Source organism: Schistocerca serialis, chromosome 2 (assembly GCF_023864345.2).
Source record: "Schistocerca serialis cubense isolate TAMUIC-IGC-003099 chromosome 2, iqSchSeri2.2, whole genome shotgun sequence".
Classification (NCBI taxonomy): Eukaryota; Metazoa; Arthropoda; class Insecta; order Orthoptera; family Acrididae; genus Schistocerca; species Schistocerca serialis.
Genome location: NC_064639.1, coordinates 947,180,327 through 947,206,382, shown reverse-complemented (window position 1 = coordinate 947,206,382; position 26,056 = coordinate 947,180,327). Strand labels below are relative to the sequence as shown.

General features: G+C 43.6%; 1 protein-coding gene across 1 annotated transcript in view; it reads right to left on the bottom strand.

Moving 5' to 3' along the window:
* Nucleotides 1-1,638: 1,638 nt before the first annotated feature.
* The window catches only part of LOC126458321 (probable cytochrome P450 6a13), a 103,121-nt gene continuing 78,703 nt past the window's right edge, over nt 1,639-26,056 (bottom strand). The window contains exons 5-6 of the mRNA XM_050095275.1: nt 19,622-19,876; nt 1,639-2,960 (exon numbers count right to left, since the gene is read on the bottom strand). Of these exons, the coding sequence (XP_049951232.1) occupies nt 2,776-2,960; nt 19,622-19,876 (440 nt within the window). The 3' untranslated portion in view covers nt 1,639-2,775. The remainder of the gene's footprint in view (nt 2,961-19,621; nt 19,877-26,056) is intronic.

Below are 26,056 nucleotides of genomic sequence, written 5' to 3'. Positions count from 1 at the left end.
GGTAGTGAAACATGGACTGTGGAGAAACCGGAGCAGAAGAGAATCGAAGCGTTTGAGATATCGTGCTACAGAAGAACGTTGAAAATTAATGGACTGATAAGGTACGGAGTGAGGAGGTTCTCCACAGGATCGGCGAGGGAAGGAATAAACGGAAAACACTGAAAAGAAGAAGGGCTAGGGAGATAGGACATCAGTTAAGACATCACGGATTAACTTACATGGTACTAGAGGCAGCTCTAGAGAGTAAAAACTGTAGAGGAAGACAGAGATTGGAATACAGCCAGCAAATAATTCAGGGCGTAGGTTGCAAGTGTTATTTTGAAATGAAAATGTCGCCACGGCAGAGGAATTCATGGCCAGCCATCAAACCAGCCATAAGACCGAAGATCCGAAAAAAATCTGCCATCCGGTACAAGTTAATAACGTCATGTGAGAAAGAAAATAAACGAAAAAACAACTGAAGACAGCACATAAAGAAGCGATGAAACAGGTCTGTGTAAAACAAAACTATAAAATGGTGTCTTACACAGGGCTGAATACCTTTCCAGTTTATATATATATATATATGAAGCATCCCACATTTGTTATGCTCGGACAACTCAGTCTCATGCACTTGGTGTGTATGTCAGTAGTAGTCATTTCTGGCATTTGCAATGCACATTTATAACTTTAGGTTAGGGGGACGTGGTTTAACTGATTTGTTCGTTTATTTGTCATCCTCGCCTTTTTTATCATCTTGCTCTTGCTCGGTTGCTGGATTTACAGTTAATACCTAGTTCTGTAATTGATCAAGAATCTCGCCACTTTACCTCTGGGCTGCAATGACAGCACCGCCGAATTACTGAGGGTCGCTACTAGATTTCTCCAAGATTTACAAGTTTCCTCAGAGTGAAATATCTAATTTCCTTGAACCAAATATTTTAGTGCTTTTAGGAGCAAGTTGTACTCTACTGTTTTTAATGGCGGTAAACGTATTTTTTGATTTACCATCTTATACGTCAGTGATCGTCGAGGAGCATGAAAGGGAAGCAGTGGTTGGGAAGGGAGTGAGACAGGGTTGTAGCCTATCCACGATGTTATTCAATCTGTATACTGAGCAAGCAGTAAAGGAAACAAAGTAAAAATTCGGAGTAGGAATTAACATCCATGGAGAAGAGATAAAAACTTTGAGGTTCGCCGATGACATAGTAATTCTGTCAGAGACAGCAAAGGACCTGGAAGAGCAGCTGAACGGAATGGACAGTGTCTTGAAAGGAGGATATAAGCTGAACATCAACAAAAGCAAAACGAGAATAATGGAATGTAGTCGAATTAAGTCGGGTGATGCTGCGGGAAGTGAGATGCTTAAAGTAGTAAATGAATTTTGCTATTTGGGGAGCAAAATAACTGATGATGGTCGGATATAAAATGTAGACTGGCAATGGCAAGGAAAGCGTTTCTGAAGAAGAGAAATTTGTCAACATCGAGTATAGATGTAAGTGTCAGGAAGTCGTTTCTGAAAGTATTTGTATGGAATGTAGCCATGTATGGAAGTGAAACGTGGACGGTAAATAGTTTAGACAAGAAGAGAATAGAAGCTTTCGAAATGTGGTGCTACAGAATAATGCTGAAGATTAGGTGGGTAGACCAAATATGAGGAGGTACTGAATAGAATTGGAGAGAAGAGAAATTTGTGGCACAACTTGACTAGAAGAAGGGATCGGTTGGTAGGACACGTTCTGAGGCAACGAGGGATCATTAATTTCGTATTGGTGAACAGCGTGGAGGGTAAAAATCGTAGAGGAAGACCAAGAGATGAATACACTAAACAGATTCAGAAGGATGTAGGTTGCAGTAGATACCGGGAGATGAAGAAGCTTGCACAGAATAGAGTAGCATGGAGAGCTGCATGAAACCAGTCTCTGGACTGAAGACCACAACAACAACACATTTAAATGATTATTCAAGTTCAGTTACGAAGTTTTATCAACAATTTCGGAAGTTATATTCCTGCGTTACTGTGGTCCTTGACCATTCAGTGCCATGCCGTATCATTCTGTGATAACTTCTAGTTTTTGAAAACTCTTCACACGCTTCGAAGTGTTGCCACAATCAAGTTCCTATCAGCTGCGCTGAGGCAGAGACTTCCTGTAGGGTATGCTGTTCCATTGACTGTCACTTTTCTGTCTTTAGGTAACACGTAGCCTCGGTCTACGTATGCCACACGTGCTCTGCGTTAACAAGGATTGCCAGAGAAGCCACTTGCTCTAGGGGTGTCTCCTCCAGAGACTAGCCACTTGGTCTGGAGGTGCACATCTGATTCTAGAGGAGAGGTCAGAAGGGTCTGAACATAGCAATTATCGACAACCCGCTATCAGCTGAGCTGAAAGACTTGCCAATGGCTATCATTTTTTTTACTTTAGGGAAACGTAACCTTGGTCTGCGTATGCCATAGATGTTATCCTTGGCACGGCCGCTCTAAATAAGTCATTTATTTTGAGGCGCGTCATCTGTTCATTGGCGTTCGGAGAGCGGCCTCTTGTCCTATAAGTGCACGTCTGGTTCTATAGGAAAGATTAGAAGGCGATGGACACAGCGCTGGTCCACAGTCCGCTAGCAGATGTGTTGAGGAAGAATCTCAAGGGGACGCTCTTTCATTGGCTGGCACATTTCTGTGTTTAGGGAATACGTAACTTCGGTTTACGTATATCATAGATGCTCAGCCTTGCCATGGGTGTAAGGAAAAAATTGGTTTGCTCCACAAATGTCCCAGGTGTTGATGAACGCTCGTTCCTCCTAGAGGACAGGTAGCCAGGGCCTCGGCGAGACGCGGATCCACAGCCCGCCAGCTGGCGTGCAGAAGAAGCCGTGCTGCTCCAGAGCGGCCGGGCTGCCCGAGGAGCGCGGACACTGGCGCAGCTCGTAGCGCGACAGCAGCGCCGCCAGGCCGGCCTTCATCTGCACCAGCGCCAGCGTGTCGCCTGCAACATGTGACCAGTGCCAGTCAGCTGAAGCAGTGTGGACAAACACAGCTGCGTCAGATGTTCCCCCCATTTCTCCACAATGAACAGCTTTGTCCTGGAAGGACAGGTATTAGGAAACTCAGCACAATGGAAGAGGATGAGGAATAATCACTGCAGGCGTACCACAGGGGTCGAAATTGGGTCCACTCTTCTAATATACAGGGTGGTCCATTGATCGTGACCGGGCCAAATATCTCACGAAATAAGCGTCAAACGAAAAAACTACAAAGAACGAAACTTGTCTAGCTTGAAGAGGGAAACCAGATGGCGCTATGGTTGGTCTGCTGCATGGCGCTGCCATAGGTCAAACGGACATCAACTGCATTTTTTTAAATAGGAACCCCCATTTTTTATTACATATTCCTGTAGTACGTAAAGAGATGTGAATGTTTTAGTTGGACCACTTTTCTCGCTTTGTGATAGATGGCGCTGTAATAGACACAAACATATGGCTCATAATTTTAGACGAACAGTTGGTAACAGGTAGGTTTTTTTAATTAAAATACTGAACGTAGATACGTTTGAACATTTTACGTCGGTTGTTCCGATGAGATACTTGTATCTTTGTGAACTTATCATTTCTGACAACGCATGCTGCTACAAAGTGATTACCTGTAGATATCACATTAATACAATAAATGCTCAAAATGATGTCCGTCAACCTCAACGCATTTGGCAATATGTGTAACGACATTCCTCTCAACAGCGAGTAGTTCGTCTTCCGTAATGTTCGCACATGCATTGACAATGCGCTGACGCATGTTGTCAGGCGTTGTCGGTGGATCACGATAGCAAATACCCTTCAACTTTCCCCACAGAAAGAAATCCGGGGACGTCAGATCCTGTAAACGTGGGGGCCATGGCATGGTGCTTTGACGACCAATCCACCTGTCATGAAATATGCTATTCAATACCGCTTCAACCGCACGCGAGCTATGTGCCGGACATCCATCATGTTGGAAGTACATCGCCATTCTGTCATGCAGTGAAACATCTTGTAGTAACATCGGTAGAACATTACGTAGGAAATCAGCATACATTGCACCATTTAGATTGCCATCGCTAAAATGGGGCCAATTATCCTTCCTCCCATAATGCCGCACCATACATTAACCCGCCAAGGTCGCTGATGTTCGACTTGTCGCAGCCATCGTGGATTTTCCGTTGCCCAACAGTGCATATTATGCCGGTTTACGTTACCGCTGTTGGTGAATGACGCTTCGTCACTAAATAGAATGCGTGCAAAAAATCTGTCTTCCTCCCGTAATTTCCCTTGTGCCCAGTGGCAGAACTGTACACGACATTCAAAGTCGTCGCCACGCAATTTCTGGTGCATAGAAATATGGTACGGGTGCAATCGATGTTGATGTAGCATTCTCAACACCGACGTTTTTGAGATTCCCGATTGTCGCGCAGTTTGTCTGCTACTGATGCGCGGATTAGCCGCGACAGCAGCTAAAACACCTACTTGGGCTTCAACATTTGTTGCAGGTCGTGGTTGACGTTTCACATGTGACTGAACACTTCCTGTTTCCTTAAATAACGTAACTATCCAGCGAACGTACCGGACACTTGGATGCTGTCGTCCAGGATACCGAGCAGGATACATAGCACACGCCCGTTGGGAATTTTGATCACAATAGCCACACATAAACACTATATCGACCTTTTCCGCAATTGGTAAACGGCCCATTTCAACACGGGTAATGCATGACGAAGCAAATACCGTCCGCACTGGCAGAATGTTACGTGATACCACATACTTATATGTTTGTGACTATTGCAGCGCCATCTATCACAAAGCGAAAAAAGTGGTCCAACTAAAACATTCATATTTCTTTACGTACTACACAAATGTGTAACAAAAATTGGGGTTCCTATTTAAAAAAACGCAGTTGATATCCATTTGACATATGGCAGCGCCATCTAGCGGGCCAACCATAGCGCCATCTGGTTTCCCCCTTCAAGCTAGACAAGTTTCGTTCTTTGTAGTTTTTTTGTTTGATGCTTATTTCGTGAAATATGTGGCCTGGTCAGTATCGATGGACCACCCTTTATACAAGACACATCACAACACACTGTGACGGGTCAAAAGGAAGTACACTGAAGCACCAAATAAACTGATATTGGCATGCGTCTTCAAATACAGGGATATGTAATCAGGCAGAATACGGCACTGCGGTCGACAACGCCTATATAAGACAAGTGTCTGGAGCAGTTGTTAGATCGGTTACTGCTGCTACAATGGCAGGTTATCAAGATTTAGGTGAGTTTGAACGTGGTGTTATAGTCGGTGGACGAGCGATGGGACACAGAATCTCCAAGGTAGCGATGAAATGGGGATTTTCCCGTACGATCATTTCATAAGTGTACCGTGAATAGGAGGGATGCGGTAAAACATCAAATCTCCGACATCGCTGCGGTCGGAAAAAGATCCTGCAAGAACGGGACCAACGACGACTGAAGAGAATAGTTCAACGTGACAGAAGTGCAACTCTTCTACAAATTTCTACAGGTTTAGTTTACTTGTATACGTCAAGGCTTTACCATTACTCACATTTTTTTGTGTGGTGAGTGATCTTTAAAGACGGAAAGACAGTGGATCGAGATCAGCCGACACCTGAAGAGTCTTTATTTTGATCCAGTTGTTTGAATGGTATGGCATAAAGTGGTGGTGGCAAATGGGGTTTTTGATTACATGTAATTATTTTAAATGTTGAATCGCTTTGTCGTGGATTTCAACTTGCAGGCACTCGTTCATTACGCCGACTGCTTCTGTAAGTAAAAGTCAAATAAAGCAAAGTTGTGTTAAAAGGTAACTGAAATACTCCCCATAACAAAAAGAACAGTAAAAGACTCTCCTCCCTAGAGTAAGTAAGGGAAATATTTAACTGGAAGTAAAATTCATTAACGGAGATAGCACTGGATATTCCCAGGCAGAGATGATGATATTTAAGTGTGTGAAGTAATTAAAGTTCAAATATAGTAGTTTAACTTCAGGTGTAAGAGAATATTATCAGGACTAAAGTCTAGAAACTTTCAAAGCAATTAGTTTACCTCAACGGCAGGAAATATTAAGAAAATAATTCCGGATTTTTTTATTTAAAGTATAAATAAATAGACGAATAACAACGCCATTGATTTTATTACGTGAACAAACCATATACTTTATAGTGAGGCAATATTATATTCCAGATTAACAACTAGTCGCATCTCTGGATACTAAACTGAAGGCAGATAGAATTTATGAAAATTAGATTTCTTTAATAAACAAGTATTGTAAGTAAATTTTTACTTGATAACCAATAATAACAAAGATGGTAAGAAAAATAGATTGGTAGCCCTATGATCAGTTAAGAGGTATGCTGAGCGTGTGTCATTTTAATGCAGAAACGATGATACAAATGGATCAACGGCACAAGTAGACGCATTTTCTGATCCCAGTTATTTTAAAAGGCTTATTTATTTACAAGATATCGCATGACCAAGAACTTTTTTGAAATTCTTATTTTCTAGATAATACTGTAAGTTGCATCTTGTGTTAATAGCAACGGTGTGGTGCACTTAGCCGCGTTCAGTGTATGCGGAGAATCTAATTATTTCAAGTCTAGGTCCGGCACACAATTTTAATCTGCCAGGAAGTTTTTATTTTAATTAGTGATTGTTATGAGAGCGTATGTTGTGTTTGTAAGGACATAAAAAGCAGTATATACATTGATGTGCTGGGTTTAACTGTAATATTCGAATCAATTCGAAACTTACTATTTTACACGTAGAAACAAAGCGTTTCTCTGATCACTGCCGATTCAGATGCGTGCGCGTAAATGATTGTACGGTTTTCATAAATTAATAAGTAAAACTATCTTGAGCTGAAACGGAGTAACCCTAGACAAATAATCAGTGCATTACCACGTATTTATAATTTCGTCGAGTGTAGGAACTGTTAGTACATAGGTTACACGGTAAGAGTTGACGTATAGTCTGCTACTTAAATTATTGGTGATACTCCTTGTGAGAAGCTTATACTGGTAACGCGTAGGGGTGATCAACCACTGTTTAAAGGCGATTGCTGCTCTAATTCCACTCAGTGTAAAACAGTATAGTGTAATGGTACTTGAATTACGTAACCATTACAGTACCTCACCTCAACCTCTAGATAGCAGCAGTAATCTACTGTGTTTCCGTAAAGTAGTTAACATACACTCCTGGAAATTGAAATAAGAACACCGTGAATTCATTGTCCCAGGAAGGGGAAACTTTATTGACACATTCCTGGGGTCAGATACATCACATGATCACACTGACAGAACCAGAGGCACATAGACACAGGCAGCAGAGCATGCACAATATCGGCACTAGTACAGTGTATATCCACCTTTCGCAGCAATGCAGGCTGCTATTCTCCCATGGAGACGATCGTAGAGATGCTGGATGTAGTCCTGTGGAACGGCTTGCCACGCCATTTCCACCTGGCGCCTCAGTTGGACCAGCGTTCGTGCTGGACGTGCAGACCGCGTGAGACGACGCTTCATCCAGTCCCAAACATGCTCAATGGGGGACAGATCCGGAGATCTTGCTGGCCAGGGTAGTTGACTTACACCTTCTAGAGCACGTTGGGTGGCACGGGATACATGCGGACGTGCATTGTCCTGTTGGAACAGCAAGTTCCCTTGCCGGTCTAGGAATGGTAGAACGATGGGTTCGATGACGGTTTGGATGTACCGTGCACTATTCAGTGTCCCCTCGACGATCACCAGTGGTGTACGGCCAGTGTAGGAGATCGCTCCCCACACCATGATGCCGGGTGTTGGCCCTGTGTGCCTCGGTCGTATGCAGTCCTGATTGTGGCGCTCACCTGCACGGCGCCAAACACGCATACGACCATCGTTGGCACCAAGGCAGAAGCGACTCTCATCGCTGAAGACGACACGTCTCCATTCGTCCCTCCATTCACGCCTGTCGCGACACCACTGGAGGCGGGCTGCACGATGTTGGGGCGTGAGCGGAAGACGGCCTAACGGTGTGCGGGACCGTAGCCCAGCTTCATGGAGACGGTTGCGAATGGTCCTCGCCGATACCCCAGGAGCAACAGTGTCCCTAATTTGCTGGGAAGTGGCGGTGCGGTCCCCTACGGCACTGCGTAGGATCCTACGGTCTTGGCGTGCATCCGTGCGTCGCTGCGGTCCGGTCCCAGGTCGACGGGCACGTGCACCTTCCGCCGACCACTGGCGACAACATCGATGTACTGTGGAGACCTCACGCCCCACGTGTTGAGCAATTCGGCGGTACGTCCACCCGGCCTCCCGCATGCCCACTATACGCCCTCGCTCAAAGTCCGTCAACTGCACATACGGGTCACGTCCACGCTGTCGCGGCATGCTACCAGTGTTAAAGACTGCGATGGAGCTCCGTATGCCACGGCAAACTGGCTGACACTGACGGCGGCGGTGCACAAACGCTGCGCAGCTAGCGCCATTCGACGGCCAACACCGCGGTTCCTGGTGTGTCCGCTGTGCCGTGCGTGTGATCATTGCTTGTACAGCCCTCTCGCAGTGTCCGGAGCAAGTATGGTGGGTCTGACACACCGGTGTCAATGTGTTCTTTTTTCCATTTCCAGTAGTGTATTTCTGAGGCAACATTCAGATTTGAAAAAAAAATAAAAATGGTTCAAATGGCTCTGAGCACTATGCGACTTAACTTCTGAGGTCATCAGTCACCTACAACTTAGAACTAATTAAACCTAACCAACCTAAGGACATCACACACATCCATGCCCGAGGCAGGATTCGAATCTGCGACTGTAGCGGTCGCTCGGTTCCAGACTGTAGCGCCTAGAACCGCACGGCCACTCCGACCGGCTTCAGATTTGATTTCAATAATGTAGAGGTACTTTGATACATCGATATGTTTATATTGCAATGTTATTATTCTTATGTGAATTCTCTCTTTTGTCACTATGATCTTTGACGTATTTGTAACTCTGATTTTTGGGGGCGTAAGCGGTTATTAGAGAGTCAAGTCTTGGACGTCATGTTGAAAAGACGCAAATTGTAGTCAGTTTATAAAATGTGAACTTTAACAGTGAGGAAGATATTTTCAAGTATGTTTTATATTGTGCAGTGATGTTTTGTGAGTTACGTGATATTGCAACAAAAGTAATAAAAAAGAAGTGTAACTTAAATTAGGAGTGCTGATTACTTTTTTACATCACCATTGTGCTAACTTTCAAAGATTTAATCTTCAAGAATGGTTTGTGAAACACATCTATAAAACTTTTGAATATCGCAGATTAACACCTAGGCCTCTTTGCATCCGAGCTTGGAATCATCACTACCTAGATTTTCGACGATTGAGCCATGAGTTCACAACGAGACCAGCGTGGGAAGCACGAAAAGATGAGTGCCTAGTTATCCATTATTTCATTAAATGACTTTATTAACTGTTCTCTAATGACACCTGCCACATAATATAACTCTGTTGTTGCCCGAAAATGCAATATTTAGCAGCGTGAGCAACACTACAAATCATAATTAATTTTTGACCTTTGTTGTGGTAGGGTTGTTATTATAGGAAGTGACTTATTGACTAAGATCCGCTCCTTGTTAGTGTAAGAAGCGTAGTCCACTGCCAGAGTTCACTTCTTACAAATCAGTCAAGAATTCTAGCAGATAACATTACAAGTAGTGAACAAAGAGAGATAATGTTTATTAAAATTGTCACTTCTGCATAACAACAATAAGTAGCGACAGTTTACTCCACGAAAGCATCTAAGTCTAAATCTACATGGATACTCTGCAAATCATATTTAAGTGCCTGGCGGAGGGTTCATAGCCCGCATCTCGTGGTCGTGCGGTAGCGTTCTCGCTTCCCACGCCCGGGTTCCCGGGTTCGATTCCCGGCGGGGTCAGGGATTTTCTCTGCCTCGTGATGGCTGGGTGTTGTGTGCTGTCCTTAGGTTAGTTAGGTTTAAGTAGTTCTAAGTTCTAGGGGACTGATGACCATAGATGTTAAGTCCCATAGTGCTCAGAGCCATTTGGAGGGTTCATAGAACCAACTTCACAATAATTCTCTATTATTCCACTCTCGAACAGCGCGCTGAAAAAAAAGCGAACAACTTTGTATTTCCGTGCGAGCTCTCACCTCCCTTATTTTATTTTGATGCTTTGTAGGTTGGCGTCAATTTTCACATTCTAAGGAGAAAGTTGGTGATTAGAATTTCGTGAGAAGATCCTGCCTCAACGAGAAACGCCTTTGTTTCAATGATGTTCTCCCCAAATCATGTCCGCGACACTCTCCTATTTCTCGATAATACAAGACGTGCTGTCTTTCTTTGAATTTTCTCGAAGTACCCCGTTAATCCTATTTGTTAAGGATCCCATGACGCGCAGCATTACTCTAAAAGAAGACGGTGAAGGGTAGTGTAGGCAGTCTCTTTAGTAGAACTGTCGCATTGTCTAAATGTTTTGTCAAAATAAGCAGTCTTTGGTTCGCCTTCCACACACCATTTTCTGTGTGTTCTTTGCAATTGAAGTTGTTCCTAAGCATAAGCGCTTAGGAGTTGTTCCGTCACAGGTGGCGTTTTCTGAAAGTTTAGTATGTAACCTGCAACAAAAAGATGTATGGCTTTATAGTCAATAATACATGTACCTACATACACTCCTGGAAATTGAAATAAGAACACCGTGAATTCATTGTCCCAGGAAGGGGAAACTTTATTGACACATTCCTGGGGTCAGATACATCACATGATCACACTGACAGAACCACAGGCACATAGACACAGGCAACAGAGCATGCACAATGTCGGCACTAGTACAGTGTATATCCACCTTTCGCAGCAATGCAGGCTGCTATTCTCCCATGGAGACGATCGTAGAGATGCTGGATGTAGTCCTGTGGAACGGCTTGCCATGCCATTTCCACCTGGCGCCTCAGTTGGACCAGCGTTCGTGCTGGACGTGCAGACCGCGTGAGACGACGCTTCATCCAGTCCCAAACATGCTCAATGGGGGACAGATCCGGAGATCTTGCTGGCCAGGGTAGTTGACTTACACCTTCTAGAGCACGTTGGGTGGCACGGGATACATGCGGACGTGCATTGTCCTGTTGGAACAGCAAGTTCCCTTGCCGGTCTAGGAATGGTAGAACGATGGGTTCGATGACGGTTTGGATGTACCGTGCACTATTCAGTGTCCCCTCGACGATCACCAGTGGTGTACGGCCAGTGTAGGAGATCGCTCCCCACACCATGATGCCGGGTGTTGGCCCTGTGTGCCTCGGTCGTATGCAGTCCTGATTGTGGCGCTCACCTGCACGGCGCCAAACACGCATACGACCATCATTGGCACCAAGGCAGAAGCGACTCTCATCGCTGAAGACGACACGTCTCCATTCGTCGCTCCATTCACGCCTGTCGCGACACCACTGGAGGCGGGCTGCACGATGTTGGGGCGTGAGCGGAAGACGGCCTAACGGTGTGCGGGACCGTAACCCAGCTTCATGGAGTCGGTTGCGAATGGTCCTCGCCGTTACCCCAGGAGCAACAGTGTCCCTAATTTGCTGGGAAGTGGCGGTGCGGTAACCTACGGCACTGCGTAGGATCCTACGGTCTTGGCGTGCATCCGTGCGTCGCTGCGGTCCGGTCCCAGGTCGACGGGCACGTGCACCTTCCGCCGACCACTGGCGACAACATCGATGTACTGTGGAGACCTCACGCCCCACGAGTTGAGCAATTCGGCGGTACGTCCACCCGGCCTCCCGCATGCCCACTATACGCCCTCGCTCAAAGTCCGTCAACTGCACATACGGGTCACGTCCACGCTGTCGCGGCATGCTACCAGTGTTAAAGACTGCGATGGAGCTCCGTATGCCACGGCAAACTGGCTGACACTGACGGCGGCGGTGCACAAATGCTGCGCAGCTAGCGCCATTCGACGGCCAACACCGCGGTTCTTGGTGTGTCCGCTGTGCCGTGCGTGTGATCATTGCTTGTACAGCCCTCTCGCAGTGTCCGGAGCAAGTATGGTGGGTCTGACACACCGGTGTCAATGTGTTCTTTTTTCCATTTCCAGGAGTGTATCTCGGTGAAGTGTGATGTTGATGTTTATGTGTTAGTTCTACATATCGTTTTTCTCGCAAACTTCAGCAGTGAATGATAAATCTGCTTTTTTGAATTTCATGCCTTCAAGAGGCAAGAGATCATTTCTAATACACCTGTGGCAAAGTTGTAGTGAAAAAAGCAGCAGCAGACAATCTCAGACTTTGTCAAAGAATCGTATTTTGTGTACTTCGGCGTACGGGGTGGGGATCAGGACAATTCATGGGGACCGTATCGACTGCGTTCAAGTTGTGAGGGAGGCTCCCTGCTTCCTATACAAATGGGCCAGTCCCTCAAAAGACAAGCACTGGTCTCAAAGAATCTGACCAGTTAGAATGCCGGATGTTGGAGGGAAAATCGTACTACTCGATTCAAAGCTGGAAAATACAATTTCTGCCTCCAATTTACGTAGAACTTCGCATCATTAAATAAGTTATTAAAGCCCACCAGAATACAGTGTGACTTTTAAGTATGTGGCAAGTACGTGACCGCGGATGTCAGAAGCTAAGACGAAAAGAGATTTTCGTCAGTCCTGGCATTCGGAAACCAAATCTGAATCATTTGAAGACAAAACGAATGAAGTTGGAAAATCATCTTGAATATCCTTTAAAAAAGTTGTCAGTAAGTTTTTTGGCTACTCAAAAGACCTTGATTAAGAGAATTAGTAAGAAACACGCCGGATAGCTTCAAAGCACTGGATGCCTCAATGAGCTTGATGCTGCACTTCATGGACTCCCGCATCAGCTATTTTATAGAAAATGTAGGTGTTGTGGTTAAGGACAGTTTCATAAAATAAAAACTGAACAGGAGTACCAGGTCATATGGGATGCCAGCATGATAGCTGACTACTGCTGCATTCCGCACACAGAATGTCTTCAATCAGTGCACAGAAAAAAATGCAATCCCTGCTCGCACGAACTGTACCTACTGGATTTGTTATTGATGGACTTGGGTACCAATTGTCCGCTTACAACAGGTATTTTATAGTGTGCGCTAACCAACAAAATAACTCCTGACACGTTCAGTTTCTATCGCATATATATGTCGTTAGCACTGGATATATACTTCGCTAGCAGTTAAGTGGTTAAATAATAACTAAATCATGCACGTACTGAACTACGTGTTACATAAAGAACTTGCCCAATAAAAAATTATGATCGACAAAATCGAATACTGTAAGTCAAAGAAGATTCCAACTAATGATATTTCAGGAGCTGTTAATTGTCCGCCCCTGGTAACTGAGTGGTCAGCGCTACGGAATGTCATACCTAAAGGCCTGGATTCGATTCCTGGCTGGATCGGAGATTTTTCCGCTCATGGACTTTGTGTTGTGTTGTCCTTATCATCATCATTTCATCCCCATCGACACGCAAGTCGCTGAAGTGGCGTCAACTCGAAAGACTTCCACCAGGCGACGGGAGGCCCTAGCCACACGGTATTTCCATTTACCTGTCAAATGTATAAATACCTGCTTGTATTAGGGTGAAGAAGTTTTAAATGTGACCTTTGTATCCCTGAATCTAATAAGGAGAACACGTGGCAACAAGAGTTTTGTAAGTTTTTATGTTATAATACGTAAAGTTGACAACTCCAATATCAGTCAGAAAAAGCAAGTCCGTGCTTAAAATTCTCGAGGAAATCAAATTTGAAGTTCTGTGAGCTACTGTATTTCACTATAGTTAGGTAGATTGTTCGATGGGCATGTGGTTCCGTGACAGAATGATAGAACTCTCGGCTGCCATGGAGGCAGTCCGGATTCAATTTAAAAAAAAAAAAGCAGAAACGAGACTCGATCCAACATTCAGCGTTTACCAATCTCGAAACGCTACCTTTTCTTTTATGCTTCACGGAAATGCTCATAGAACAAGCCCCTTCGTTCACAAATTTGAAATGGCCAGGACTCAAACCAAGGTCAGCCACAAGGCAGTCTAGCATTATACCACAGAGCTACAATACCCATCGAGAAATCGACCAAACTTCAGCGAATTACAGTCGCTCAGAGAATTTCAACGTCGATTTTCTCCAGAATTTTTGAGAGTGCGTCGACAGCTTGGGTGACAGATTTCATTCTGAACTTCACGTACCATACATACAGGGTGCTCTAAAATTCCCCTTACAGATTTCGAGGACGTGTAGAGGGGACTGAGTAAATAATATTTTAAACTGGAATCCATATCCGGAAACGTATAGTTTTCGTTCTACAACCATTTGAAAACATCTTGGTAACGCGACCACTTTTATAAGCAATTTACTAGTCCTGACCCAGTAGTTGTTTTACAGTTCCACTCATTCGTAAACAAAGAAACAAACAGGAAACTTAATAAGTTTTCACAGACACCGTTGTTTACAGCTAAACCGTTCTTGTCTTTTTCAAATGAGGGTTAGCTTTCTGATCCACTACAAGTAAGATTCGATGTGGCAACCGCCAAGTTCGATGTGCGTATTGTACCTACGAATGATGATGTGGTACACACCTCTACCACACCTGGTGTCTCTCCAATCTGTCCTACAGCGACCACAACTCGTGGAACCAGATCTTCTTCTGTCTCTGCAGGAGTCTCATAAACCAAACTCTGCATTCGACTCCAGGGTAAAGAGTCCAATGGAGTCAAATCAGTTGACCGTGGAGACCACGCAATTAGACCACCCTGACCTTTCTGTCTGTGCCTAAATCATTGGTCCAGAAGTTCCTGAACATGACTGGGACAGTGAACGAATGCACAGTCATGGTGAAGCCAAATGTCTTGATGGACGTACAATGGCACAGCATCAACAAGATTCCCATCAAGCACTTTAGGCCCATGAGCTTGGTTGGAAGCATGTACGACAGTCACATAACCATCCAGAATACCTGCCCGCACATTGATACAAAATCTGTTTCGGACGAATTTAATAATCCTTTATCGTACGTTTAAATGCATACAAGTGTCGATAGCATACGGAAAAATTAAGATCTTTGCTAGGCATATTCTCAGTTACATATTGATGTCCCGTCGGCCCTGCACGGAGCCGAGCGTTCGCGAAGTTTGGCGGCCAAGCCGACTAGTATGACGTCACAAGTTTTAGTTATTTTTATTTACACATCTAGTTCCGTAGGACCAAATTCCTGGAATCGGGTAGGCGCGCCGGCTCCAGATCGAATCCACCTGGCGGAGTAACGACGAGGTCCAGTGTGCCAGTCAGCCTCGATGTGGTTTTTGGGCGGTTTTCCACATCGCACTAGGTGAATACCGGGCTGGTCCCCAAGTCCCGCCTCAGTTACACGACTCGCAGACTTTTGGAAACGTTCGCACTATTTAATGGCTTACACTTGACACAGACAGCTGGGGTGCACGAATTTCATCCCAGGGGGTACAGGTTGGGGACAGGAAGGGCATCCGCCCACCCTCTGACACCAACATCGACAAATCCATAGTAACAAGGCCAATTCCGCGTTGAAGTGGGACAAAGGCCCACAGACAACGATGATGATTGAGAGGCCAATGTCAGTATGCCCAGACTATTGTACAGGGGTCGAGAAAGGTTCGCGAACTCACACCACTTATTGCCCGAACTGCCCATTTCTGAACCAAAAATACCCTTTGAGAATGGGAAGAATTACCCCAACATATAAAACCATATGACATAAGCGAATGAAAACAAGCAAAGTAGACTGCTTTTCGTGTCGAACGATCACTTACTTCAGATGCTGCTCGAATGGTAAAAATGGCAACATTAAGTCTTTGAACAAGATCCTGAACGTGGGCTTTCCACGACAGTTTACTATTTATTCCAACACCTATAAATTTTAACTGTTCTGTTTCACTAATCATATGCCCATTCTGTGAAATTAAAACGTCGAGTTTTGTTGAATTGTATGTTAGAAACTGTAACACTGAGTCTTACTGCGATTTAGTGTTAGTTCGTTTTCTACAAGCCATGAACTTATGGCATGAACTGCACCATTTGAAATAGAGCCAATGTTACACACAACATCCTTTCCTACGAACAAACAATATCAGCAAACAGAAATATTTTAGCATTACCTGTGCTACTAGAGATTATATCATTTATATAACTAAGGAACAGGAGTGGCCCCAACAATACCTGGTGCACCTCCCCTCCCACCCCCCATTTGACAGTACCCCACTCAGACCCCACATGATAACCATTCTCAAAACTGTGAATAATGACCTTTTGCTGTCTGTTCTTAAAGTAAGAGGTGAACCAGTTGTGAGCTACTCCCTGTATTCCATAGTGGTCCAAATTCTCGAGCAATATTTTGTGATCAAAACAATCAAACGTCTTAGTTAAATCAAAGAATATGTCTAGCGTGCGAAACCTTTTGTTTAATCCATCCAGTACCTCACAGAGAACAGATAATATAGCATTTTCAGTTGTTAAAGTACTTCTAAAGCCGAACTGTACATTTGAAAGCAAATTATGTGATATAAAATGATCAATTATCCTCCACAGCCTTTTCAGTAACTTTAGCAGACACTGATGGCATAGAAATAGGTCTAAAATTGTCTACATGTCCCTCTCTCCCTTTTTATAATGCGGGTTTACTACTGAGTACTTTAATTGCTCAGGAAACTGACCGTTCGTAATGGAAAAATTACAAATACGGCTAAGTACAGGGATAATATGTACAGCACAGTACTTTAATATTCTGCTAGGCACTCCATCATATCCACGAGAGGCCTCAGTCTTCAGTGATTTAATTATTGACTCAATCTCCCCCTTGTCAGTGTCACAGAGGAGTATTTCAGACATTAATCTCGGAAAGTCATTTGCCAAGAAAGTTATAAGATTCCCCGTAGAAACTAAATTTTTATTTAATTCAGCAGCAACGTTCAGAAAATGATTGTTAAGGGAACCACACCTTGCCTATCTAACCAATGTTAATTTAGGCAAGTATTTGACCCATTTCAGAAAAAAACTATTTGATGCAGGACCTTAATATTTTTATGTATGTTACATGTTGCTAATAGAGTCAACTGTACTAAAAATCTACTTTACCCATTTTATCGTTTTTAAGAAATACTTTTTAAATTTATTAACAAAAAATATTAAGTTTTTTCTGCAGAAAATATTTTTTTTGAACTTCCTAATGGGTAAATATTAATGAATGTAGTATCAGAGGTGGCTTTTCATGTTATGAAGAGTCTCTGAAAATTTCATTCATTTATCTATGATAGCTTCTGATATAATGGGGCATAAGTACTGAAAACTGTAGTTTTCGGGAAATGACTTTAAAGTAATAACTTCTGAAATTTCTTACTTACAGTTAATTAAAACTGTCCTGCTGCATATGATGGCCCTTCTTCGGCCTCTAGCAGGTCTTCAAGCTTCTTTTTCATCTTCCTGGATGTTTGTCTTGCTTTCTTGGTCATATTAGATGCAGACCTGTCTGCATCGGCTATCCTCATTTTATCGCAATTTTCAGCCCAGTGATAATATTTTCACAAGGATTAATTCCCATCTTTTTCAGTACCCAACACTTTCCAATATTACCACAACCGAATGTAATAACAGCATCATGAACTCCTAGTTTCGTTGTATGCATACCTACAAATACAGTTTTAGGAAGGCGGTTCCAAATTAAGCTGTTGAAATATTTATTTGGGTTGTGTGTCTGTCCATGCTGGCATTTCCTTAGAAGGTCAGGATGAGCCAAGTCTCTGAAAATAAGTTTAATTGCTGTAATAACAGCAGCAGGAAGAGAATGCTGGTGAGAATAAGATTCTCCAGTTGCCTGAGCCCTATTGTATTTGCACCACGAATTTTCTCCCGATGGACACAATCCATGACATGGCTTATCATCACTAGAGAACTTATGGAAGAATATGGCCCAAACGTCTCTCTTCATTGCCTCCAGATTTTCTTTATTTCTCCTAACTGCCTGCCCATAGTATACCTGCAAGTTTTCTATTTCAGTTTTAGTTAACCGACCCTGTCCGGTCAACAATTTTCCATCTTCTAATTTTTTCCTCTTATATCAACAGTTAGTTTTCTCAGCCTTGTTCCCAAACGTTTTTTAACATGGCCTACACATTCTATTTTGCTAATAATGGCATCTCCATATGGCTTAGAGTTGACAGTAGGTGGGTTGACAGTGGGTGACAGAAAAGTGGGCGTGGAACATAAACACACGTGGTAGGAAAATGCTCTTTAAATGCTCAGGACATTTTTCAGCAAAATCCTTTTCAGTGTACTTAAATAAACCCTTAATCTATCGAAATATTATGAAAGCCGATAATCGATTTTTTTCGACCTGAACTACGGTGTGGTCCCCTTAAATACTGTACATATATCTGACTTATTAGTAATAGAAATATTTTTACTACGAAATGAATTTATATTGTCAACCTCGTGCTGCTGACCAGACATTTCCTTCACAACTGACCATATGGTTTTAACTTTATCCAGTGTATTAGCTATTCTATTTGCGTGCCACATACTTTTTGCCTTCTTAGTAACATTTTTAAGCACCTTCTAGTACTGTTTGTAAATGGCTATTGTAGCTTGTATGTGACTACTTTTAATATTTTGATATAATTCCCGTTTCCTTCTACATGGCATCCTTATCCCACTTTTACTGCTAATGCCCTGTTTTAGAACGTTCTACTGGAAAGCAGCTCTCTAAGGGCATGAGAAAATAATGTGTTAAGTTCCAAATGGCTCTGAGCACTATGGGACTTAACTTCTGAGGTCATCAGTCCCCTAGAACTTAGAACTACTTAAACCTAACTAACCTAAGGACGTCACACACATCCATGCCCGAGGCAGGATTCGAACCTGCGACCGTATCGGTCGCGCGGTTCCAGACTGTAGCGCCTAGAACCACGCGGCCACTCCGGCCGGCTGTGTTAAGGAAAGCATTATATTTGTCATCTATGTTACTGCCACCATAAACATCCTGCTACTCTTGTTCCTTAACTAGGATTAAAAAACTCTCCATTCCCGTTGGATATACTTTCCTACGTAGTTTGTAATTATATGTAATATTTGTTTGAGTAAAAGTTCGTTGCACGGCCCCAAGATGACTACCTTGTGGCATACCTACCTAGTAAATATGTTTACAAGCGGCTGCAGCACGGAAATGGTACGGTTTCGTGAGGGGGTTTAAATGGTTCAAATGGCTCTGAGCACTATGGGACGTAACATCTGACGTCATCAGTCCCCTAGAACGTAGAACTATTTAAACCAGACTAACCTAAGAACATCACACACATCCATGCCCGAGGCATGATTCGAACCTTCGACCGTAGCGGTCGCGCGGTTCCAGACTGAAGCGCCTAGAACCGCTCGGCCACACCGGCCGGCGAGGGAGTTTATTTCAAAATGTTGTGTACTCAGTCATCTCTGCAATCCTTTGTAAGAGGAATTTTAGTGCACATTGTATAAAAAATTAGAAAAATCCGAATGTCGTGTAGCCTCCTTGTAAGAATTACTGCTCCCTTTGACCCATAATCACAGCTGCAGTAAAATATCCAAATGAGTGGTTGCAGCGGCGCTGCAAGCCGATCGTCGCACTCACCCGGGCAGTTGCGCGGTCCTGCGCCGAAAGGCAGGTACGTGGTGGCCAGTGGGGACCCTTGGAGCTTGCCACCGGCGAAGCGGTCCGGGTTGAAGCGCAGCGGCTCCGGGAAGAGTCGGTGGTCCCTGTGGAGCGCCAGCACCGGCACGAACACCAGGGTGCCCTCCTCGAGCACCACGTCGCTGCCGGGTACGCGGTACGGCTTGGTACACTGCCGCAGGAGCTGCCCCATCGGCGGGTACATCCGCAGCGATTCTGCAAGTCAGAAAAGTGGCACTAGCATCTCACGCTAAGTCATTTGTCGGGTATTTAGGTATCCTCCACTCTTTTTGAGACGACTGAACCATCCCGATTCATAATATGCAAAACATATTCCTCTATTACTCACGGTTCTAGAGATGTCTGACATCGACTATTTTTGTAAGTGTAATATTGTATCAGAGCAAAGTAAACACATGCAGCATTTCTACTAGGGGATTTATTATGACGAGGGCCATCGTGAAAGTAAAGAACGTTTCGATCTAACGAGCCTCTCAGTTTTGCCTCCAACACCCTGGCCATCGCGTTGTGGGCTTTCGTAATAGCTGGCCACACAAGAGGGGATTTCTGCGACGGGCCAGAGCCGCAGGTCAATTCCACCGATATTTTTGACAAATCTAGCTCGTCGATCTCGGACCCGTCGTTTTCCACTAACGATCAGGAGCCACCCGTCGGATCTAGTCTCTCAGACCTGTCCTCTGTGACATTAACCGCCGGATTTTCGTGATTTACCCGCCGACCCAGGACTGAAATGCGTCATCCTCCACAGGATAGCGGCCACAGGAGACTAATTTCAGGAGTTGCGACTTTGTCTCGCCGAAAGTACGTTGTACAAAATGGCGTTTTTAGGAAATAATTTGATTTTAGTACATTTTAGAACATTGGAACTCGTTTATATCATTCAGAAGGAGTTACTATGGGCAGTAGTTGGAAGAAAACTACTCCAGTCACCGCCGATATGTAGCTTACATATTCAAATATTTCTCGGAAAAAATGTGTCAAAATTGGATTCAATAAAATCTTCCTGGTTTACAATTCATTTCGAATAAAACACTCGAGTTTTCGATAGCTAATCCGCCATCGTCATCAGGAGTTGAAATCACTGACTGCCGGAGCTGGCACGGTATACTGTTTATGTTAAGGTGTCCATTTCCTTTATTACTAAACAAAGGGACATTTAACAAATTTTAGAATTACACCTGAGAAAAATAAGGGAAAACAACGGGACAGAGCTGTATTGACAAAATTTAATGGACATAGTTTGTCTTTACATTATGCACACAGATATGATCCAAATAACTTTTTACGATTATTCTGCCGCATTGTAGCAGTACTTTTCTCTTTTATCAAGAAGTGCATTTCCTTTTGATATTATATTGTTTCATGAAAGTTAGTACGTTATACACCACTAAAGTGTCTAGACAATGAGCAAGGCCTTCACTGTTTCATCTTTCATCCTCTTTTTTTTTTTTTCTTACATCTGACCACAAAGAGTTCACTCAGGAAAACACACGTTTTACAGCAACATCTGGCTCAGGAATTTCCAAGCAAAACTCCACACCACATTGCACTAACACTTACATTGTCTCCTCATACACTTTTTATTGAGTTCTGCACATGTGAAAGTTCATCGAAGAGTTAGTCTTCGTCAACAGAAAAATTTGGTACAATAGTTCTAAAAAAATGGTTCAGATGGCTCTGAGCACTATGGGACTTAACATCTGAGGTCATTAGTCCCCTAGAACTTGGAACTAGTTAAATCTAACTAACCTAAGGACATCACACACATCCATGCATGAGGCAGGATTCGAACCTGTGACCGTAGCGGTCGCGCGGTTCCAGAGAGAAGCGCCTAGAACCGCTCGGACAATAGTTCCAACAGTAGCACAACAGTCGTCAATGTCCTTCCTCTATAGCCGCTCCTTTAGAATGATCACCCAATCAAATACTTTACAAGGCGAGAGAAATAAAAACCTTTCATTAATATATGCAAGAGTCATAGAAGATGTCAGCAGAATTCTGAAATTCTTTCACAGTAATTTCACTCTCTTCTTCCAGCTTTCTTAGCTGCTTGTGAACAAATGATGAGAGAAATTTTTCAGACTTTATACACTGTAATTTCCTCAACAATTTACTTCCTGGTACGCCTTTACTACTGTCATTTCTAGTGTCTCAGTAGAGGAGGAGGAGGAGATTAGTGTTTAACGTCCCATCGACAACGAGGTCATTAGAGACGGAGCACAAGCTCGGGTTAGGGAAGGATGGGGAAGGAAATCGGCCGTGCCCTTTCAAAGGAACCATCCCGGCATTTGCCTGAAGTAATATAGGGAAATCACGGAAAGCCTAAATCAGGATGGCCGGACGTGGGATTGAACCGTCGTCCTTCCGAATGCGAGTCCAGTGTGCTAACCACTGCGCCACCTCGCTCGGTGTCTCAGTAGATTTAACTGTTGTGTAGAAAGGTTTTAGGTGGCTAACGCGAAAAACAATAGACAGAGATTTTTCAAAGAGGGGTTACGGATAGCAAGGCAGTTATCAAGGCAAATGAAATTGTATTTTAAAGCAGGAAATAGCGTTATAATCCTTTCCAATGTTGGTAGCATCCAGAACATTCTTGCCTTTTGCCCGAGTACAGTTTTGTACTCAGTTTCAGTAAACTTAGAGAGTGACTGAGAGATTCAACCCTTTATATATGTATATATGTGGGAATGCTGGTAGATTTTGACAATCGATAGGTAAGCATTTATGCCAGTTTGTAAAAAAAAAAAAAAAAAAAAAGTGTGGACTACATGTGCTGGGCAGTGAACATCTACAATAATATTCACTGCCTTCTGTTGCAATTTACAGAATATATTGTTTTGTGCTTTCCTTTCTTTACCACCAAAATTAGTGTTATTCTTGTCTTCAAAACTGCAACGACTTTTCCCTCAAGTTTACATTTCTTTAAAATTTCCAGCACATAATTCTGGAGTTGATCTGGAGTTTCCCCAGACAAATTAACCAAGTCGAACTCTTTCACCATGATTCCAGTTTTAGGGTGAAAATAGCTGGCAAGGGGATAAATTAACATCACATCCAGATGATGCGATGTATCAATCATTACAGAAATGAATCGAGCACTTTTCAGTTCATTTAAAACATTCTGAGCTACATATGGTGCAACAAAATTTAAAATGACTGCTTACATTTTGTGTGTCAACATGTGAAATCAGGACAGTAAAGTTTTGGTACAAGTGCTGTAATAAATCCATTGACTTAAAGCTACGGTTATGCATTGCACTGTGGTAGCAAAACTACGTTTTTGTGCTGCCAACTACTTATTCATTTCAGTTCCTGTTTTTAAATTTTCGTAGTAATCACTCACACTTTTATTTGCAGTTTTCGTTTGGACAGCCATGTGACGTTTTTTCGTCTTAAAATGATTCTACATCTACATCTACATTTATACTCCGCAAGCCACCCAACGGTGTGTGGCGGAGGGTACTTTACGTGCCACTGTCATTACCTCCCTTTTCTGTTGCAGTCGCGTATGGTTCGCGGGAAGAACGACTGTCTGAAAGCCTCCGGGCGCGCTCGATACTCTCTAATTTTACATTCGTGATCTCCTCGGGAGGTATAAGTAGGGGGAAGCAATATATTCGATACCTCATCCAGAAAAGCACCCTCTCGAAACCTGGCGAGCAAGCTACACCGTGATGCAGAGCGCCCCTCTTGCAGAGTCTGCCACTTGAGTTTGCTAAACATCTCCGTAACGCTATCACGGTTACCAAATAACCCTGTGACGAAACGCGCCGCTCTTCTTTGGATCTTCTCTATCTCCTCCGTCAACCCGATCTGGTACGGATCCCACACTGATGAGCAATAGTCAAGTATAGGTCGAACGAGTGTTTTGTAAGCCACCTCCTTTGTTGATGGACTACATTTTCTAAGGACTCTCCCAATTAATCTCAACCTGGTACCCGCCTTACCAACAATTAATTTTATGTGGTCATTCCAATTCAAATCGTTCCGCACGCATACTCCCAGATATTTTACAGAAGTAACTGCTATCAGTGTTTGCTCCGCTATCATATAATCATACACTAAAGGATCTTTCTTTCTATGTATTCGCAATACATTACATTTGTCTATGTTAAGGGTCAGTTGCCACTCCCTGCACCAAGTGCCTATCCGCTGCAGATCTTCCTGCATTTCGCTACAATTTTCTAATGCTGCAACTCCTCTGTATACTACAGCATCATCCGCGAAAAGCCGCATGGAACTTCCGACACTATCTACTAGGTCATTTATATATATTGTGAAAAGCAATGGTCCCATAACACTCCCCTGTGGCACGCCAGAGGCCACTTTAACGTCTGTAGACGTCTCTCCATTGATAACAACATGCTGTGTTCTGTTTGCTAAAAACTCTTCAATCCAGCCACACAGCTGGTCTGATATTCCGTAGGCTCTTACTTTGTTTATCAGGCGACAGTGCGGAACTGTATCGAACGCCTTCCGGAAGTCAAGGAAAACAGCATCTACCTGGGAGCCTGTATCTAATATTTTCTGGGTCTCATGAACAAATAAAGCGAGTTGGGTCTCACACGATCGCTGTTTCCGGAATCCATGTTGATTCCTACAGAGTAGATTATGGGTTTCCAAAAACGACATGTTACTCGAGCAAAAAACATGTTCTAATATTCTACAACAGATCGACGTCAGATATATAGGTCTATAGTTTTGCGCATCTGCTCGACGACCCTTCTGGAAGACTGGGACAACCTGTGCTCTTTTCCAATCATTTGGAACCTTCCGTTCCTCTAGAGACTTGCGGTACACAGCTGTTAGAAGGGGGGCAAGTTCTTTCGCGTATTCTGTGTAGAATCGAATTGGTATCCCGTCAGATCCAGTGGACTTTCCTCGGTTGAGTGATTCCAGTTGCTTTTCTATTCCTTGGACACTTATTTCGATGTCAGCCATTTTTTCGTTTGTGCGAGGATTTAGAGAAGGAACTGCAGTGCGGTCTTCCTCTGTGAAACAGCTTTGGAAAAAGGTTTTTAGTATTTCAGCTTTACGCGTGTCATCCTCTGTTTCAATGCCATCGTCATCCCGGAGTGTGTGGATATGCTGTTTCGAGCCACTTACTGATTTAACGTAAGACCAGAACTTCCTAGGATTTTCTGTCAAGTCGGTACATAGAATTTTACTTTCGAATTCACTGAACGCTTCACGCATAGCCCTCCTTACGCTAACTTTGACATCGTTTAGCTTCTGTTTGTCTGAGAGGTTTTGGCTGCGTTTAAACTTGGAGTGAAGCTCTCTTTGCTTTCGCAGTAGTTTCCTAACTTTGTTGTTGAACCACGGTGGGTTTTTCCCGTCCCTCACAGTTTTACTCGGCACGTACCTGTCTAAAACGCATTTTACGATTGCCTTGAACTTTTTCCATAAACACTCAACATTGTCAGTGTCGGAACAGAAATTTTCGTTTTGATCTGTTAGGTAGTCTGAAATCTGCCTTCTATTACTCTTGCTAAGCAGATAAACCTTCCTCCCTTTTTTTATATTCCTATTAACTTCCATATTCAGGGATGCTGCAACGGCCTTATGATCACTGATTCCCTGTTCTGCACTTACAGAGCCGAAAAGTTCGGGTCTGTTTGTTATCAGTAGGTCCAAGATGTTATCTCCACGAGTCGGTTCTCTGTTTAATTGCTCGAGGTAATTTTCGGACAGTGCACTCAGTATAATGTCACTCGATGCTCTGTCCCTACCACCCGTCCTAAACATCTGAGTGTCCCAGTCTATATCTGGTAAATTCAAATCTCCACCTAAGACTATAACATGGTGAGAAAATTTATGTGAAATGTATTCCAAATTTTCTCTCAGTTGTTCTGCCACTAATGCTGCTGAGTCGGGAGGTCGGTAAAAGGAGCCAACTATTAACCTAGCTCGGTTGTTGAGTGTAACCTCCACCCATAATAATTCACAGGAACTATCCACTTCTACTTCACTACAGGATAAACTACTACTAACAGCGACAAACACGCCACCACCGGTTGCATGCAATCTATCCTTTCTAAACACCGTCTGTGCCTTTGTAAAAGTTTCGGCAGAATTTATTCTCTGGCTTCAGCCAGCTTTCTGTAACTATAACGATTTCAGCTTCGGTGCTTTCTATCAGCGCTTGAAGTTCCAGTACATTACAAATGCAGCTTCGACAGTTTACAATTACAATATCGATTGCTGCTTGGTCCCCGCATGTCTTGGCTTTGCCCCGCACCCTTTGAGGCTGTTGCCCTTTCTGTACTTGCCCGAGGCCATCTAACCTAAAAAACCGCCCAGTCCACGCCACACAACCCCTGCTACCCGCGTAGCCGCTTGCTGCGTGTAGTGGACTCCTGACCTATCCAGCGG